Here is a 17,157-nt window from a genome sequence, read left to right as displayed (position 1 = left end):
AGGACCCCGGAGGACTGATTTTACTTGCTAAGAAATTATGCAATGTGGGCCCTTTAAGTCACCATGTGGTCAACATGCAGCCTTATTAGCTCCTGACTTTATAATCTGCTTGCACCAATGAGGCTTGAACACATTTTAAATAATAATGTAATCATGAATTGCTATACAACTGCTTAAAGTCTTCTAGCATTATGTAAGTGATCAAAATCAGAAGCAAATTAAATACAGTTTTACATTTCAAATTTATGTCTGTTAATTGCATAGTTTAACTTTTTTAAAAATGTGTAGATTATCTTTGATAATTGTAAATTATGTTGTTTGTGTAAATGGAGACTGAGACGATGGATTTTTTTACTTTTCCACTGCATTTATTTGCAAACCCATTGAGTTGAGTTTCAAACATGTACAGTCACATAAGATGTGCTGTGGCTCCCTCTTTAGGCTTCGTTTCTTATTACAATATGAGCCGTTAAGATTGGGTTACATAGTGTTATTATTATGTAAATCTATCTAATGTAAAAGAGACTATTTCTGCAACAAACGGGGAAAAAAGATGACACGTCATGAATCAGGGGTTAAGAGGAGACCGATCTCTACTTGATCTTGATGCCTACGATCCTGGCATCACCGCTCACGTCAAAGAACTTGTACTTGATATCTCCTAGACGGTTGGGGAAGCTCATCGTGAAGCCATCAGGAAGCTTGATGAAAAAATCTTGGGAGTTGAAGGTGATGTAAAACTGTGGCGTCAAAGAGAAGGAGGGAGAGAACATATTAGTTATCCGTCACTGTCAGTCAAGTTTTAGTTAATTTCACACTGTTGCGCAACAAAAAGATAAGATAACCTGTGTTTAGAACAAATGACTGATGCAAATTAAGTTTTATGAGCCTATAAACCTTTAAGTGATTGCATGGCTCCATGATCAAACATCATCGCAGTGCAAATATCACAACTTATGACCTCGTTATGAAATTTGGGCTTAGATTAAAAGACGACGGTGAATACAACACTTTGCCAGTGGTCTACAAAAATAGTATTTCCAATGCAGTGTGTGTATGTGTGTGCGTGAACTATAACACACTAGCCTTGTGCCTTTGTTGTCTAAACAATGATAAAACCATAAGAATTTAGCTTCATTCTTTAAGCTGCGCAACTTTGTCTTTGGAATGTGAAATTTGTCACTGTAAATCTTGCAGAATGTGATGTGAATCAGAACAAGAAGCTAGTATGAAAAAACCCATTCAGACTCAAGTGGAGCCGCTGAAACACAAGTTGGCTTGCACAACGAGGCAACGTAGTGTCAATGCAACAATAACTGAAAAATGAAGTTATGTGGGGATAAATGTACCCTGTCAGGGGTTTTCCTGATGCAGCCTTTCATGATTCAATATATTAAGCAATTTAAGTTTTTATTATTTTACTTTAGCAAAAATAAGTCACTGGGTGGGGGAGAGAAACTTGAAGAGACAATTGACAAACTCTCAGATAATCTCCCAACACACACCTTGCATTCCTCGCCCCGTGAGAAGGGCAAGATTCCCTCACAGTGCTCGTCGCCCCAGCTTCCCCCGGACAAGGAGTTGCAGACAATGCTGCCGGACTCAAAACGGGGGTTGAAGTGCAGCGCGATGTTCTCGGAGTCGTGACCGATGTTGATGGCAAAGCTGCAGTGGAGGTAAAAGGAAAGACTATCTCACAGTCCGCACAGTGTCAACTTCCTTTTGTTGAACCCACGTGTGCTGTAAAAGCTGCACTATATCAACCAGATAAGGGTTGTGCAGTCGAGCAGTTTCAAAACATGCCTCACCACATGACAAGTTGATATATCATGAGAGGAACTTACGAGTTGCAGGAGTCTGTGGGCTTGACACGGATCTTGAACTCATGCCCCTCCCTGAATGACATGTCCTTGACCAACTGTATATAGTAATCACAAAGAACACACACACACACACACATATATGGAGTTGGTTTAGATGGATCAGCCTAAAATAGACTTATACATTCATGGTGGTGGAAACCTTCACACAGAATAAAATAGACCGTCTACCTTATGTCTATGATTTCGTTTTTAATTGTTGTACAATTGAAAGGGATTTGGGGCCAAATGTGAACTTTTGACTGCACTGCTCCTCATGTTCCACTTTAAAAAAATTAAACTGTTCATTTTGATTAGTAGCACAAAGATGTACAACAGTTTCAACCGGAAAATATATTTAGGTACTGACATATAATACGCAAACAAAAATGATTGCGTGAACATTGTACACTGATGGGAGATCTGAAGTCGGTAGGACTTCTTATCTTTGCTGTTGATGATCAACCAGGGTGGAACAAGTGTACCCACTGTTGTAAAAGCACTGAGACAGGAAGGCACTGCTTTTCTGTTGACAAGCGGACATCAGGTAGAGACAATAGAACCATAAAAAGACACCCACCCAAAGGGACCTGCCACGATAGTTCTGCAAACAGCAGATATGTACCAGGCAGCACCACACCTCTCTACAAGGTGCAGGTGTGTGTGAATAACAATTACAGAGGAATGCTAAGCTTTTAAAAATGGAGCAAACCTAATAAAACACCTACGATTTATTTCAGATATTTACACGTCAGAAATTCATCCTGTCACAGGCTAACTGGACTTTTCTTTAAAAGTCGGTGAACCTGCGATCGAATTAATCAAAGAAGCAATAAATCACCCACTCGCTATTGTCCTTCCTATCTTTGTGCTGGGAATCACCTGATGGTTACACATGAACTTTAGCATTCTTCCCCCTTATACCTGTACGACACCCACAGATAACTATGCCAGGCCTATGCTACCTACAAATTATAGTATAATGTCACCTCCTCTCCCCTACCTCACACCAGCACTGGTTTAGCATTGATTGCATGGGGAACAACCTATTAAGTCATAGTTAACTAATTTCTAGGTGTGATGAGCACATTCTCTGTCCTCTGTTTTCAGCCATTTACTATTTACACATACACATGAACTTCCTCTATATAGCTGGATATTTACTACTGTGTGTGTTTTAACACATTATCATGCCTATTTTTTTTTCTGACTGTGGATTTGAATTAATGAATCTGGTGAATTAATCTGGGGAATCGATGTTGATACCGTTTTGTACCTTAATAATATCCAGCCTGTAAATGGGAAATGTGTGAATAATTGTGTGAGATGTTCAAGTGCAATCAGAGAGTCAAACTCTCAGCAGCATGATATGCAGGATCTATACAGGAGTTTTAAATTTAATAGACTTTGCTAAGCACTGAAGTTGAAGATCATTAAATGCAACTCAACATAGACAAAACTAGAAAAAACTGAACTTTGCATATGACATAACCAAGACAAGAACTGAAATAACAAGATGATAAATGGAGACAGTTTTATAGGTGGAGAACAAAGAAATGTAACATGGAGCTGGTCACTACACTCACCATCTTGGCTGTCTTCAGTGTTTTGTGCCTCGAGTGAGAAAGCTCTGTAGGCAGGTGAGTGGCTTATATAACACTCATGACAATGGGGGCAGGGTGCAACCAACAGGAACAGGTTGTAAAAAAAAAGAAAAAAAAAAGAAAAAGAAATTTACTATGATCATAAATTATAATATTTGCCCTTTAGTAAAGTCGCTGTTCTGATTCATATTTTAAAATGGAAATTACCATTTTATGTTGAAAAAGATAAAGAATGCCCTTTTATTTTTATTTACACATAATAAAATAATTTCTTAATCTTTTATTGCTTTTTGAAAGTGGCCATCTTTCATAAGGCAAGTCAAACTGTCCTCTGAACAAACTACAATAATTAGTTACTCATTAACTAATGGGATCCGCTTTACTAAGATTTACACTGCCTGTAAATAGAGCCATGCTGATTTCTGCAAACGTGTGTCAGAGATGCACTTTTGTCCTTCGAAGAGACTCTTTGCAATTATCGTTCACTCGTCCACTTTTCAATGTGCAAATATCACTGTTCATCGGAGAGAGAGAATGCGCTTTTCTGCGATTCCTGCACAGTTTGCCTCATTTTCTACTGTATTATTCCAGATTTTATCTCTAAAAGATTATAGAAGCAGTACTGGAATGGGATAGCTTGTGAGCCAAAACAAAATAAACAGCAGATAAAAAAAAAAATAACACATAACAAATGCAATATGTTAATATGAGAATGTGGAGGAAGCACTATAAAAAATAAAAAAAAAGTTCTGCATATTCAGGCCAAAGTTTTGTTAAATGGATTTAAATAATTGTAACATTGCAATTATTAAGCATGTTCCTTGATATTTACACACTTTATGCGAAATTGTTTGCGTAGAAATTAAGTGCAGCATCAGCCGAGAGAGAAGTAGTTATAAATAATCCGGAAAATCGTGGGGCAGTAGGTGATTTTATTTATTAATTGATTGATTGATTAACACTCCAGACCAGTAGGAGATGGTAATGCACCTATATGCTGATCCGCCTTCCGCCTGTAAAACCCGAAGAAGAAGAAGAAGAAGAAGAAGAAGAAGAAGAACCGAGTCGAATAAACAATCACAATTGCAAAGTAGCAGTCAACTTTTGGTGATGTTATTTCTCATTTTCAAAGGATTTTAATTTCGTACCTGGTTGTCATTACTTGTTTACATATCCAGAAGTTTGGAAACGTAGTATATATGTATATATATTATGCTGTTATCCAAATGATTAAAATATTTGTCAGCATTACCGTAGTCTAGTGTTTAATATTTTTATAGCAAGTTCGATGTTTGATTAGCATTAGCTTCAGCTAGCTGCCTTTGACAATCCACCTGACTGACTCTCTGCCGTCGCTAGTAGCTAAAGTGTAGCTTGTGCAGCCGAGCAAAGGAGAGAAGCGCATTATTTCTCTCTCTCGCTCTCTCTCTTTTATAAATTATTATTATTTATTTATTTCTCAGAAATGGAGTCGTTACCGGCGACAGAACCGGCGTTGTGCCCGAGTGCAATACCAGCAGCGGATTCCATAGTGCCTGCTTGTATGTTTGCACCGGACCAGCCCGACGATCCAACCGGCGAAGAGGGCTTTGAAGACGGCGATGGTGCAAACGGCGACTCCGCGGATCTTTTAGATCTAAGCAGTAAGGTAGGCCTCCCTGTAAATAACAACCAGTAACGTTAAGGATTAAGGTGTTCCTGTCGAGCAGATTTGTGTTTTGGTTAAACTAATGTTCAATAGCAACCTCCTGCGCTGTAAGTTATTGAGGAACGTGTTTGTCTGCTGGTTGTGCTACACACCAGAAAGTGACACGTATGTTGCATTGCCTGTTTAACTGCATCCAGCTGGCAAGTTACCTAACCAGAGCATGTATCTATTGTATGTGCAAACGTTGCAGTGCGTTGCATACAACCTATGGAGTCAGAGTTAATATAATAAATACAAACTGAGCTGCAGAAAAAATGGCATTACAACAAAAGCTTTCGGTTGATCTTGTCTCTCAGGAAACTTAACTTTGTGAGTAAGTTTGACCCTAACAACTCTTTCTCAGTTTCTCATTCCTACTTTCTCACTTTTCAGCTGGTACTAGTGAGTCCAACAGGGGAACAGTATGATTCATTACTACGGCATTTGAGGGAGCAAATAGAAGAGGGCTGCGGAGAGACCATCTATGTGGTTGGAATGGGGTCAGGTAAGGACAACTATTTGTTTTTTTTTGTTTTTCTTTGTTAAATGTAACATAAAGGAAAAAGTCTGCAATTGAGCACTCACCTGATCGAGCAGACAACACAACTTGTGGTGCTTAGCACATTAGTGCAAAATAAGAGACAAGCAGTATTACTAATGCCAGTACAACGTGTACAACCTGTTTTAGCATTTTTTCATTGGCCATATCTTTCAATAAAAGTCGTTATAAGATCTCTTTGGTAAGCCAGCGCTGCTTCGTTTACAGTTTTCATGTCCATGGATACAGTTCTTTTGCTGTACATACGAGAAGGATTTTTAGTTTGACAGGACCTTCAAATCATTTCAAATCCTGAAGACAGCGGGTGACAGTGCTGATTCTTGGTAGTTCAGTTGAAGATTGTTTGAAATTGAAATTATGTTCTGTAATTGTAAGGCAATTAACTGACCCCTTGGTTTTTGGAAGAAGCTTTGTTGTCATCATTGAGCACATTTTACATGTTAGAATGAAATTTGATCTTGGCATTTAACCCATCCCCTTGGGGGAACAGTGGGCGGCCGCTGGGGAGCTAGCACTGAAAGTCTTGCTCAGGGACACGCCTCGTACGTGGCCCGGGACAACCACAAATTCAAATTATTCTGCTACAATGTTGTGGAAAGTCAGTGTTTAATTTTCTAATTCATCACATGTTGCACTTGAAAGATGTAATTTGAAATCAGCTTCACTACCCAAAGAATGTCAATTTACAAGCGCAAACTAAATAAATGCGTTTATTACGATATAAGCAGTTAGAAAAAATAGTCACCAAGAAAAAAGCCAAGTCACAAGAGGTTGGTAAACATCACATCTGTGGCTCAGTGTGTCCTCCCAGACACTTCAACCCATTTGCTACTTAGATTGAGGTTCTCAAACCACCTGCTCAGCATACAAACATAAGGTCTTTTGTTGACCAACCACGGTTATGCTTTTATGTTTCAGCAATTTGTGTAAGTCACGTGGCCTGTTGGAGGTCAGTGTGGGACGTTGTCACTCTTCTGTACTCAGCACAGGGACTAACGCTAGTCCAGCAATTCGTGTCAGCGCTCCTTAAATTTCCTTTGGTATCAATAAAGTATCTACAGGAGCATCACATGCTTGAAAAGCAATTGTTGCCAATAATTTTGTCCAGTCCATTTTTTTTAGTTCTGTGTAAATTTTTATCAAGTTTGACTTTTCTTCTCTGTGTTTTTTTTTTTTTTTTTTTTGTGTTGTTACCAACAACCAACAGATACCAAAACATTTGCAATTGGAACAATTGTCTGAGAGACTGGTTGGGTGCCCATATTTTTGGCCATGACAAGCTTTATTGTTCAGTTTATTCTGAGAGAATTCTGCAAGGCCACTGTAACTGCCTTTCATCTAACTCTTAATTTTGTGACACTTTGCAGTATGTAGTTCTCTTCCTTCATAAACCACAGGCTTAATTACTTCTGCAAATTCTGCCTTCACTGTGTTATTTGTTCTTCTGGTTCCCACCCAGTTATATAGCAAGTTATTAACATTCCCTAGCCGATGTTTTTGAATGAACTAACATTTGGCAGACATGCTTTTAAAAGTGTGTTCATAGTTTTGCTTGATGCACGACTAAGTGAGTAATGTACGTTACAATACTCACTCAGTCGTGCATCAAGCACATTTGATAGTGAATGTTTTGTTTTTTGCGAGACTAACTGTCTTGCATTGCTCTACATTTATCCCCCCACCATCTCTTTCTCCTCTGTGTGTAGATGGAGGTGACTATGGTCTGAATGAGAAGGACATGGAGGCGTCGGTAGCCACGGTGCGGTCGCTTTGTGAACAGATCGAGGCTGACCTAATCCTGCTGAGAGAGAGGACAGACACGGGTGGAAAGATTCGGGACTACCTCATCCGTCGGCGCGTTGGTGAGCAGGATTTTCTGGAAGTCAGGTAAAATCAAGAGAAAAGGTTCAGTGAAAAAAAGAAAAAGTACTTTAGCTTACAGTACAGTAAGTATGTAGAGAGAATGTGAAGTTGATTCCGTGCTGTGTAAAATTTGTATTTACGTGCACCATGCTCATTTCAAAAGATGATTTCTTCTTTTCTCCCTCAAATTTGAATGATTTCAATAAGGCTTTAACCAAACAAATCAATAGATATGCAGGTAACACATTAGTCCAACAAAGGCCCATCAACCAGATAATTTACACATGTTGTATTATTTAATATATTCCATTGAGTTAAAACAAAAATCAAAAGCAAAGACAGATATTTGACAGATATAAGTTGTTTCCGAGAAAAATTGTGAGTTTCTTCTTTATTCATGGAAGGACCCATTTCTGAATTAGTGGCAAATTAATGTTTAAAAAAATGTATGATGGAAATAAAATAAGAATAAGAATTTGACTGATTAAGGTTTCGCTGCTATATTTGTTATTGTAACATGGACAAGATACAGGCTCAATGAAACCACTTATAGGCCAGACAAGCATCTTGTCTCCTAAGCTGCACATACTGACATACCGACATCTGTGATCAGCTGTCTGTAGTTACACCACAACTTCTTACTTTCCCTCTCCCCAAAACAGAGTGGCAGTTGTGGGGAATGTAGATGCTGGGAAGAGCACCCTTCTCGGGGTTTTGACCCATGGCGAGCTGGACAATGGCAGAGGATTCGCTCGCCAGAAGCTCTTCAGACACAAACATGAAATGGAGAGTGGCAGGACAAGCAGCGTGGGCAACGACATCCTGGGTTTTGATCAGGAGGGACAGGTGAGATTCTAAAGATCCACAAAGACGTGATGTAACTTTTCACAGCACCTCTCTACAGTAATGAGTCCATCTTACTGACAGTTGCCCAACCACTTAATACAAATCTGCCACTAAATATGCTGATAAAAATTCCTCTTCCTGTGCAGTAAATAAGTCTTTTTCTTTCACACATACCGATGGTCATATACCATTTTTTTGTCTACTTTTGTGCCTGTAGGTGGTGAACAAGCCAGACAGCCATGGTGGCAGCCTAGACTGGACCAAGATCTGTGAGAAATCCTCAAAGGTCATCACCTTTATTGACCTGGCGGGCCACGAGAAGTACCTCAAGACCACAGTTTTTGGCATGACGGGGCACCTTCCTGACTTCTGCATGCTAATGGTGCAGTAAAGGAATACGTATTTGCCCGTATTTCGTTGTTGCTTAGGTGGTTACTAAAGACCACCCTCTGCTGTCTCTCTTTTTCCTCGTTCTCTTCTCAGGTTGGCAGCAACGCTGGCATTGTTGGCATGACCAAAGAGCATCTGGGTCTGGCACTGGCCCTAAATGTGCCCGTTTTTGTAGTGGTTACAAAGATAGACATGTGTCCAGCCAATATCCTGCAAGGTAAGAAGAAAAGACACTGTGATGGCTCTTTAACTTCCACACGTATTAGTGTAAAAGCTGTAGGTCTTTAGTAACATTTAGTAGAGTGAAACAAGAAGTTGTCATTTATTAGCACATTATAGTATCCTGTTAAATATTGTTTATAGAGACTATAGCCTCCTATATACTAGTTAGATTAGTTTCAATAATTGTAAGGTGCTGTATATCAAACAGTTATTATAATATCATCTCTGGGAAAGAAAAGAATTGTATCCGCTAAAGTACTGGAGAGCTTTAATGTGTTGAGTTAGCATAAATGGTAAACTGCTGCAAAAGCAAGGTAATGACACAAGTGGGAGCAGTGTAGTGAGTCTCCTTAATAAAAGATGATTTATTATGCTTTTAAATTAAGGAATTAATCTGTGTAGTGACCCGCTTCTTTTTTTTTTAGCTTGTTTCTAACATTGTTTATGTGAAGAAGACAAGTTGTGTGGTGTGTTCCCAGAAATTGTGCTAGCTGATGTTGTTTGTTTTGAAAATGACCTGTACACTGTATTTTTGTTGTCTTCATCTGCAGAGACATTAAAATTATTACAGAGGTTATTGAAGTCACCAGGTTGCAGGAAAATCCCAGTTTTGGTCCAGAACAAGGACGACGTTATTGTCACGGCGTCCAACTTCTGCTCTGAGAGGTAAGAGCAAGGCAGCGTAGAATAGAGGGATGTGAGCACAGAAGTGAAGAGTCCAAATATGTAGAGGAAAGTAATTAGACTGACAAACAGAAAAGGAGGAAATTCATGTGAAAGCAACAGAAAATATATAGACACATGATACAGTGTGTGCAGTTTAAAAAAACAAAAACAAATCTGCACTAATAGTTTTTTGATGTAAAGTGTTCTGAAGTATCCGATTAGAAAATACTTGATAGTGTCAATGTGCAGACTATTGTAACACAAGACAATCTGTAACACCTATTCTAATCTTGAATCATACATTTATGTGCTGGTTTGACAGTCATGCCAAGCACTTAAGTTCTTTGATCCGCCCTCTGTTGACATCCTCTCTTTCTCTTCAGGATGTGTCCGATTTTCCAGATCTCTAATGTGAGCGGGGAGAACATCGACCTGTTAAAGATGTTCCTTAACCTTCTTTCCTCCAGGACAACCTTTAGCAACGACGAGCCTGCAGAGTTCCAGATAGACGACACGTATTCTGTACCCGTATGTAATAAAACACACAGTCGGCAATAAACTGATAGATTTTCTGCTGCAGCTGGTCTGACAGCCGCTGCCACTGCAGAGGCCAATGTGTCAGGTGTAAATGGCAAAAAATGTCGACTTGACTTTAACACTGACCATATTTTTGTGCACAGCCAGGCTGTCACCGCTTCTAACAGAAGGTATTATTTTAGAAATGCTATATATCAGAACATAGATATAATATAACATATCGTTGTGTTGATGTTCTTTTGGCAGGGTGTGGGCACTGTAGTTTCAGGGACAACGTTACGTGGAGTTATTCGGCTCAATGACGTGTTGCTCTTGGGCCCAGACCCACTCGGGACCTTCATCCCCATCGCTGTTAAATCCATCCATCGAAAACGGATGCCTGTCAGAGAAGTTCGCGGTGGACAGACGGCATCTTTTGCCCTCAAAAAGGTTTGTAAGAAATACTGCAGTATTGTGGGAGTGTGTGTGTGTGTGTGTGTGTGTGTGACTGGATTCAAATAAAGAAACTGGTGCACTTGTACAGTTGCTGAGAGGAGTACGTGGAAAGATTGTTGATCTTTCTCTTGTTTTTAATCGAAACATAAATCCACATTATTTGTGTTTGGGTGAGGGGTGGTGTGGTGCTGATCTTCAGTCAAGGAACAGTTTCTAATAAAATATATGTATCTCCAGGAATCCATGATGTTGAGATTGCAACGATTAATTCAACCAATCTCTTTGACTCTTTGACCTAGATATCAAGTCTATAATGAGAAGAATGCATAAATCATCAAATTCATGGTTGAAAGATCTTCAGATTTTTTTTACTTAAGTAAAAGTACTCCACTAAGATAACATGGTATTTTAAAACAATAAAAATATGGTAATTATTGGTACATGTGTATTCATAGAAAAAAAAAAATAAGGATCAAAGATCACTGTTGGTAAAGGTAGTTAACCTGTAATGATACATTTATTAGTTCTCTTTTTTTCATATTTTTGTTATGAAACCGTAATTTTATATTAACACCCCCAGGTTGTTACAATGTGGCTGTGTACGTTGGTTATTTCAAATATGATGGCAGCTCTAAATGGCAACTCATAAGAGCGGTAGACCCTCATTCTTCCTGAAACAAAGTAAAGTGTTAAAATCTTCTGGAAGGGGGAATTATTCTGAAACTAGGATGTATATGCATATGAATTAGTTTCTAAACTGTATAAATCAGTTTTTTAATGCATGCAAATCCCAACATGTGGGAAGCGCTAGTGTTCCTTCTTTACATTTTTGCTCCACCACTCCCACTACTTAATTTTTCTGTTTTGTCTCTGCTGCTTTTTTAATTTTTTTTATTTTTTGTGCATCCTCCCCATTTTTTCAGATAAAACGTTCCTCTATACGGAAAGGAATGGTGATGGTTTCTCCGAAGCTGATGCCACAGGCCACCTGGGAGTTTGAAGCAGAGATTTTGGTGTTACACCACCCGACCACGATATCCCCAAGATACCAGGCCATGGGTTAGTGACAACACAGTGAAATGTGCTGTATGTCTGAGTTTATCTTCACTATATTAGGGCTTAGATGCACTTTAGCCAAACAATGCTTGGTCAACCAGAAACATGTCTACTAAGAGTAAATGACTCTGTCTCTCACACCAGTCCACTGTGGCAGCATTAGGCAGACAGCCACCATCCTGACAATGAACAAAGACTGCCTGAGGACAGGGGACAAGGCCACAGTCCACTTCCGCTTCATCAAGACCCCTGAGTACCTGCACTGTGACCAGAAACTGGTGTTTAGGGAAGGACGCACCAAAGCTGTGGGCACTATCACTAAGGTGGAGCTAAAACCTAAGAGTATTTTTCAGTAGTAGGCAGACAAAAAGATGGTCCTTTGCATCAGTAACGTGTTCTGGAGTATACAGTACACAGAGTATATATACAGAGTATACACTTCAAACCAAACATGAGCTAAAGAGGCTAAAAGCCTCTGCAGAGCTAAATACTTGGGAACTTGTTACAGTATGTTGGCACTGTATGATACAGAAGAATTAAATACATCTAAACAGAAAGAAATAATCTCGATTTAACTAGTGCTGCCTGTGTTTGTGACTCCAGCTTCTTCAGTCAGTTAACACCCAAGCAGCCAAGGCCCAGCAGTCCAAGACACAAGCTAATAAGAAGACCTCGAAAGAGGGGGCAGCAGCCAGCGAGGAGGCCGGATCAACAGCACAACCGCCTAGTCCTAACACAGCACAGCTACCAGTGAGTTAATGCAAGCTTTGAATCTTTATCTTAAAAAAAAAATATTGCAGATTTTAAAGGAAAACTAGTGAGACTTGAATTTTTCCTGGCTAGAACGTAGTAATTCAAAGCAGTGCACAAACAACAACTCCATCCAAACATAAAGAGGCAGAGTTACTGTGTTGAACCGTGTTAGTCTAGCAAGAAACTGGTTCTTTATACTGCGACTGTTGCTGGAGTTTTGACCTTTCGTGTAAAGATAATTGAGGGGATCGATTTTACAAAAAAGTGGGGAGCTAAATTCGTGGGCCGAGTTGATCTCGCCACTATTGTTTTTATTGATCATTGCACTAACACGAATTTGTTCTCAATATAGGACAAACTGACTGCAACTAGCCAAATAAAGTCAGCCTTCAGACAAATCCTAGATTGCTGGAAATAACCTTTGACCTTAACCTTCTGGATAGTGTGATTTATTCCTAATAGAGATTTAGAGTTGAGTTGCTCTTAGTGGCCCTGCAAAAGATGTATTAACAATATGTATGTATTTAGTAAGTTCTTTCAAACTGAAGGGTGTTTTCTTTACAATAGCTGTAACGGTTCAACACACCTGTTTAACATCTTTTGTCTTTTTCTTCGTACATGAACTGTTTAAATTTGCTCGTTAATCTCTTTCACCGTTCTCTCTCTTACCTGTTCCACCTCATCTCTCAATTATGTACATTTTCCTTCTCCCGTGATTATTTTTTTTCTTCACATATATATATTTTAAATCCCAAATCTTTCATTTGTCGTTTTATCGTGCACACGATATCCTGCTTTTATCTCCCGGCACGGTCACACCTGTCTCCCCCTCCTCATTCCTTTTCATTCACTAACCCCCTCATTTGCCATCTGATCCTTACTCTCTGCTTGTTCTGCCCTTCATGCTTTTGTTTTTTTTTTTACTTCATTTTACTCCTGTGCCGCCATCGCTCTTGCTCCTCTCTGCTCCGCCCTGTCTCGGCATGCTGCATTAGACAGTGCCAGATGAGGAGGCTCTTTGTAACGATGTCAACAAAGAAAACAAGGTAAAGAAGTTTCTACAGACTCTGGGAGTAATAATGACGCCCCTAAGCTTGGATGATGATTCGTTTGTTTTCTCCACCTTCTAAACTTTTCAAACCAGTGTGTTCTGAGCATGCATACTCCTTTCCATTGGTCTGACATTTACATCTAAGAGTTGCTCGGTAAAAAACAGTTTTTTAATCACTAGCCACTGAACAGCTTCACAATATAGCAGTTAGCAGTGCTTGATTGCTGAAGTGCTTACTAAGGGATTTGTTTAATTTCAAAACAGTGATGGATAAAACTTTTTTAAAAGAGGAATTATTTATCTCTCTTACAGTTAAAGGTTTTAAATACTAAAAGCTCTAACATGTCCATTTGAAAGTATGACATTTTAAATAAAGTACTGCAATGAGCTATGACTTCTTTTTATTATTTACGTAAAGAAGAAAAAAAGTTAGAATTAAGTCTGAATTTTCTGATGCAGCATCCGTTAATTTGGGTACAGCTGTACTTGCAAAGTTAAGGCAGCATCCTCTGCTGATCTGCCAACGATGCTGACCTAGTGCAGAATTATCAAAAAAAGTCAAAACGTAGCCTCTGACTGACCAACAGAAAGGCAGGAAAAATATCCTAAAATGTCTCGTGTCTCGTGGTAACAGTCAACACAGCAACAACAACTTTGTAGTGACCCTAATCCTCTTTGGTGGAAAACAACTGGGACTTTCCTCCTTCTGTAAAATTGTCCAGGGAAAAAAAACACTGAACACCTGTGACTTGTGTTTTTGCATTGAATAGTTTTTGTCAGATAAACTTAATTTTTTACACATTATCCTTTTGACTCTTTAGTTGAATGGCCAAACCGAGAAATGCAATTAGATGATTAGGAACCAAGCCTTCGTTCTCTGTCCTCAGTGTCTGTATTTCTGGTTTGACTGTGGTGTTCTGTCTGTCTGCAGCTCAAATCAGGAGGTGGAGGACGCAGGAGAGGTGGTCAGAGACATCGAGGGAAAGGTTTGAGCCCCTCAACACTCTCTACGGCGATGCCGGCAGGAGCAGCGGGCTCAGGCTAAGAACACGACCGTGTCAACTACAGGGAGGAAAAGCGACTGCGTGACCGTCTGGCAGCTGTGTACAAACTTACCGCACATTTGTTTATAATATAAAATGGTTATTCAGCAGTATTGAAACACCGGAGTGAAGTATTTTTTCAAACCTAGTCAATTTAAAGATTAACTGCTGTATTTACTTCAGGCTGCTGAAGGTGATTCGATATTGGGTTTGGTTGCAGTTTACTTCAATTTGTAGTTTAAAATGCATAATATTTGTTCTTAATACAAAAGTTCATCTCGTTTGTAGTTCATCAGAATTTCCTTTATAGCATTAACAGATTTTGCTAGCCATCAATTTCCCAGCCTTAGAATTTCCACTCTTCAAACTCATTTTATTGCTCGTACTTTTTTTTTTTTTGTTTGTTTGTTTTCGGTCGTCTTTCATCCTCGTGTTCATCTCAGTTTGCCTTTCATTGATAGACCGTTTTGCAGGGCACCAAGGTTAGAGTTAGAACATCTTTTTAAAAGAACCTTGCCATTAAAAGGTCAATCTCTTGCCAAATTTATGCCAAACCTAATGAGCACAGGTATCTCTCATCAGCTAAATGATGGATCAGCTGCAATCCGTGTATTAGTTTAGCCTTGCACTTTACTCGGATGAAGAGCAAAATAGTCTCTCATCCACTTGAGTTCTTCAGGCCCTAGTTTAATCCTGCCACAGAAAAATAATTTAAACATTTTTACTGGAAATTTTCTAAGAGCCTATGTTGAAGTGGAAAAACTGGAAAAACAGTTCATGCAGCCAAGAGTAAGATTAATGATCTTTAGTCTATCACATGAGTGATGTGTTAACATGGTACGAGTCAGTTAATTGAAGTCGGCTACTTGTTTTGATTTTGGGTTTTTTTTTAATGGTCAAGCGTTGAATCTACAGTCTGTGCCATGGGCTCACATGTCACGTGACATTTCTGGGGAGGTGAATGTCACGTTATGACGCAGGGTTCTACATGGGTTTCGCGGTTATCAGTACCTACGTGAGACTTGTAGCGTCGGTTCGAGCCACTTGTATAAAGTTAGCTTTCAATCAGGCACAAGCGCAGCATTTTTTTTTTTTTTTTTCCATTTTTATTCGGCCTAGCACCAAAAATTTAAAGAACAGGTTTTGCATAAAAACAATTAATCTGGTGTTTTTACCACATTTAATTTAAAAAAAAAAAAAATCCTACAGGTGTTTCACTCCTTAAATGTCAAAAGCCAAGGAAGAACCTATATGAATTACTTAAAATGATTCTACTTCTGTGTCTTTTCTATCTGAATTGAACAAGTTACTTTACAACAGAACTTTCAAAGATGCCAGCAGTCAAATACCAATGTGTCAGACATAAGGAGTCAAAGTTGTCATTTTTAAATACGTTAAGTCCTTTTTTGCTACGTGTACTTCTATTTCATTAATTTCCTTATTATTCCGTTTTGAGTCTTTATTACTCAGTAACCAGAAAAAAAAACAAGTTGCTAAATTGGCCTCTGCTCATCTTAGAGTGTTAAAGATTAGTTTATACGGTTATTGGTTTACACAGTTTGGGACCCCTGAAGATAAAACCCTTAATCTCCTGCTATAATTTCCTACTGGTCAGTTTTGTTTCAGGCTCTTAAATTGCCCACTTTATGCTGCCTACCAACAGACTGAACTCCCAGAATTGTGTTTCCCCTTTCTGACTTTGAAATAGTGCATGGAAATATTATTATTTTATTTACTTTGAATGGGCACATTTTGTTTGTGTGTATGTACAGAAATGCAAAGTGTGCAGGAGAACCTCAGTTTAAAATTAAGTGCCATTTAAATTAAGTGGTGCCAGTTTGTGTTGTAAATCCTTTTAAATAAAGATGTTTAAGAAAACAAAAGAAGGAAATCGTTTTTATCTTTAAGGCGTTGATGGTGATGCTTAATTTCCTGGATTACATAATTGCTGTGGGCTCTTTATACGTCATCCATTTAATTCAAGCAGACGATTATTGTTTATTTTCATTTGACCTTGATAAATGCAACGTATAGGTTTGTGAAATTGTGTAAAATCAAAGAAAATGAAGTTAATGGCTGAAAATGTTAAGCTTTTATGTTTGCAACAGTCACATTTAAAGGAATTGTGCCCTGGGGTTGTCTGTCAACCTCATCCATCCATTATCTGTGACCGTCTATGCTGTTCAGGGTCACTCGGGCTGGAGCATATCCCAGGTTTGCTTGGACTTAAAGATGGTCGGTTCAAGGTCACTGACCTCATGTCCAGCGCATTTTATTAAGTGTGGCATGTCAGGAAGGACTTGAAGAATTTCCTCACGTTTCCTTCATTTTAGGAAAAAGTCAGCCTTCCAGTCCTTAATACTTTTAAACACCCTCAGCTTTAATAATGTAGTCTTTAACAACTGAAGTCTAAAGCGTATGTACCCGGCCACAGTCAGTGTGTGCAAAGTCATGTCACACAGGTCACAATGACTGGAATTATTTCTTTACTGGGGATTTAAAAAGAGACAAATGTATCGAGCCTCCTTAAACACATATTTCAGACTCCAGAGTTTAGAGTTCTAGCTAATGGTTTTACGTTTCATT

General features: G+C 38.9%; 2 protein-coding genes across 4 annotated transcripts; one reads left to right on the top strand and one right to left on the bottom strand.

The window, feature by feature from the left end:
- Nucleotides 1-344: 344 nt before the first annotated feature.
- Nucleotides 345-3,531, bottom strand: lgals2b (lectin, galactoside-binding, soluble, 2b). The gene is made up of 4 exons (XM_067497307.1): nt 3,446-3,531; nt 1,845-1,918; nt 1,506-1,665; nt 345-740 (listed from the first exon to the last, which is right to left on the bottom strand). Exons 1-4 carry the CDS (start codon nt 3,446-3,448, stop codon nt 594-596), a joined length of 384 nt encoding a protein of 127 aa, XP_067353408.1. The 5' UTR covers nt 3,449-3,531; the 3' UTR covers nt 345-593.
- A 950-nt stretch (nt 3,532-4,481) lies between these two features.
- On the top strand, nt 4,482-16,378 carry gtpbp1l (GTP binding protein 1, like). 3 transcript variants are annotated; one of them, XM_067497302.1, is made up of 15 exons: nt 4,482-4,570; nt 4,927-5,111; nt 5,544-5,655; nt 7,416-7,596; nt 8,235-8,418; nt 8,636-8,800; nt 8,902-9,025; nt 9,582-9,696; nt 10,080-10,224; nt 10,480-10,662; nt 11,592-11,727; nt 11,869-12,047; nt 12,328-12,474; nt 13,473-13,523; nt 14,460-16,378. In XM_067497302.1, the coding sequence occupies exons 2-15, from the start codon at nt 4,929-4,931 to the stop codon at nt 14,571-14,573; spliced, it is 2,019 nt and encodes a 672-aa protein (XP_067353403.1). In that variant the 5' UTR covers nt 4,482-4,570; nt 4,927-4,928; the 3' UTR covers nt 14,574-16,378. The 3 variants fall into 3 exon arrangements, with proteins under 3 accessions (XP_067353403.1, XP_067353405.1, XP_067353404.1); XM_067497303.1 differs by lacking the exon at nt 4,482-4,570 and adding an exon at nt 4,648-4,664; XM_067497304.1 differs by lacking the exon at nt 13,473-13,523.
- The last annotated feature ends 779 nt before the right edge of the window (nt 16,379-17,157 follow it).

This window comes from Channa argus, chromosome 3 (assembly GCF_033026475.1).
Source record: "Channa argus isolate prfri chromosome 3, Channa argus male v1.0, whole genome shotgun sequence".
Lineage (NCBI taxonomy): Eukaryota > Metazoa > Chordata > Actinopteri > Anabantiformes > Channidae > Channa > Channa argus.
This window is presented reverse-complemented; position numbering and strand designations above follow the sequence as displayed.

Excerpts from the sequence above, each read along its gene's own strand:
- gtpbp1l (XM_067497302.1), top strand. The coding sequence starts at position 4,929 with ATGGAGTCGTTACCGGCGACAGAACCGGCGTTGTGCCCGAGTGCAATA. Across the intron at positions 9,026-9,581 it reads TCCAGCCAATATCCTGCAAG|AGACATTAAAATTATTACAG; the intron begins GTAAGAAGAAAA and ends CTTCATCTGCAG. Across the intron at positions 12,475-13,472 it reads CTAACACAGCACAGCTACCA|ACAGTGCCAGATGAGGAGGC; the intron begins GTGAGTTAATGC and ends ATGCTGCATTAG.
- lgals2b (XM_067497307.1), bottom strand. Across the intron at positions 1,666-1,844 it reads CCCACAGACTCCTGCAACTC|CTTTGCCATCAACATCGGTC; the intron begins GTAAGTTCCTCT and ends CCTCCACTGCAG. Across the intron at positions 741-1,505 it reads CACGGGGCGAGGAATGCAAG|TTTTACATCACCTTCAACTC; the intron begins GTGTGTGTTGGG and ends TTGACGCCACAG.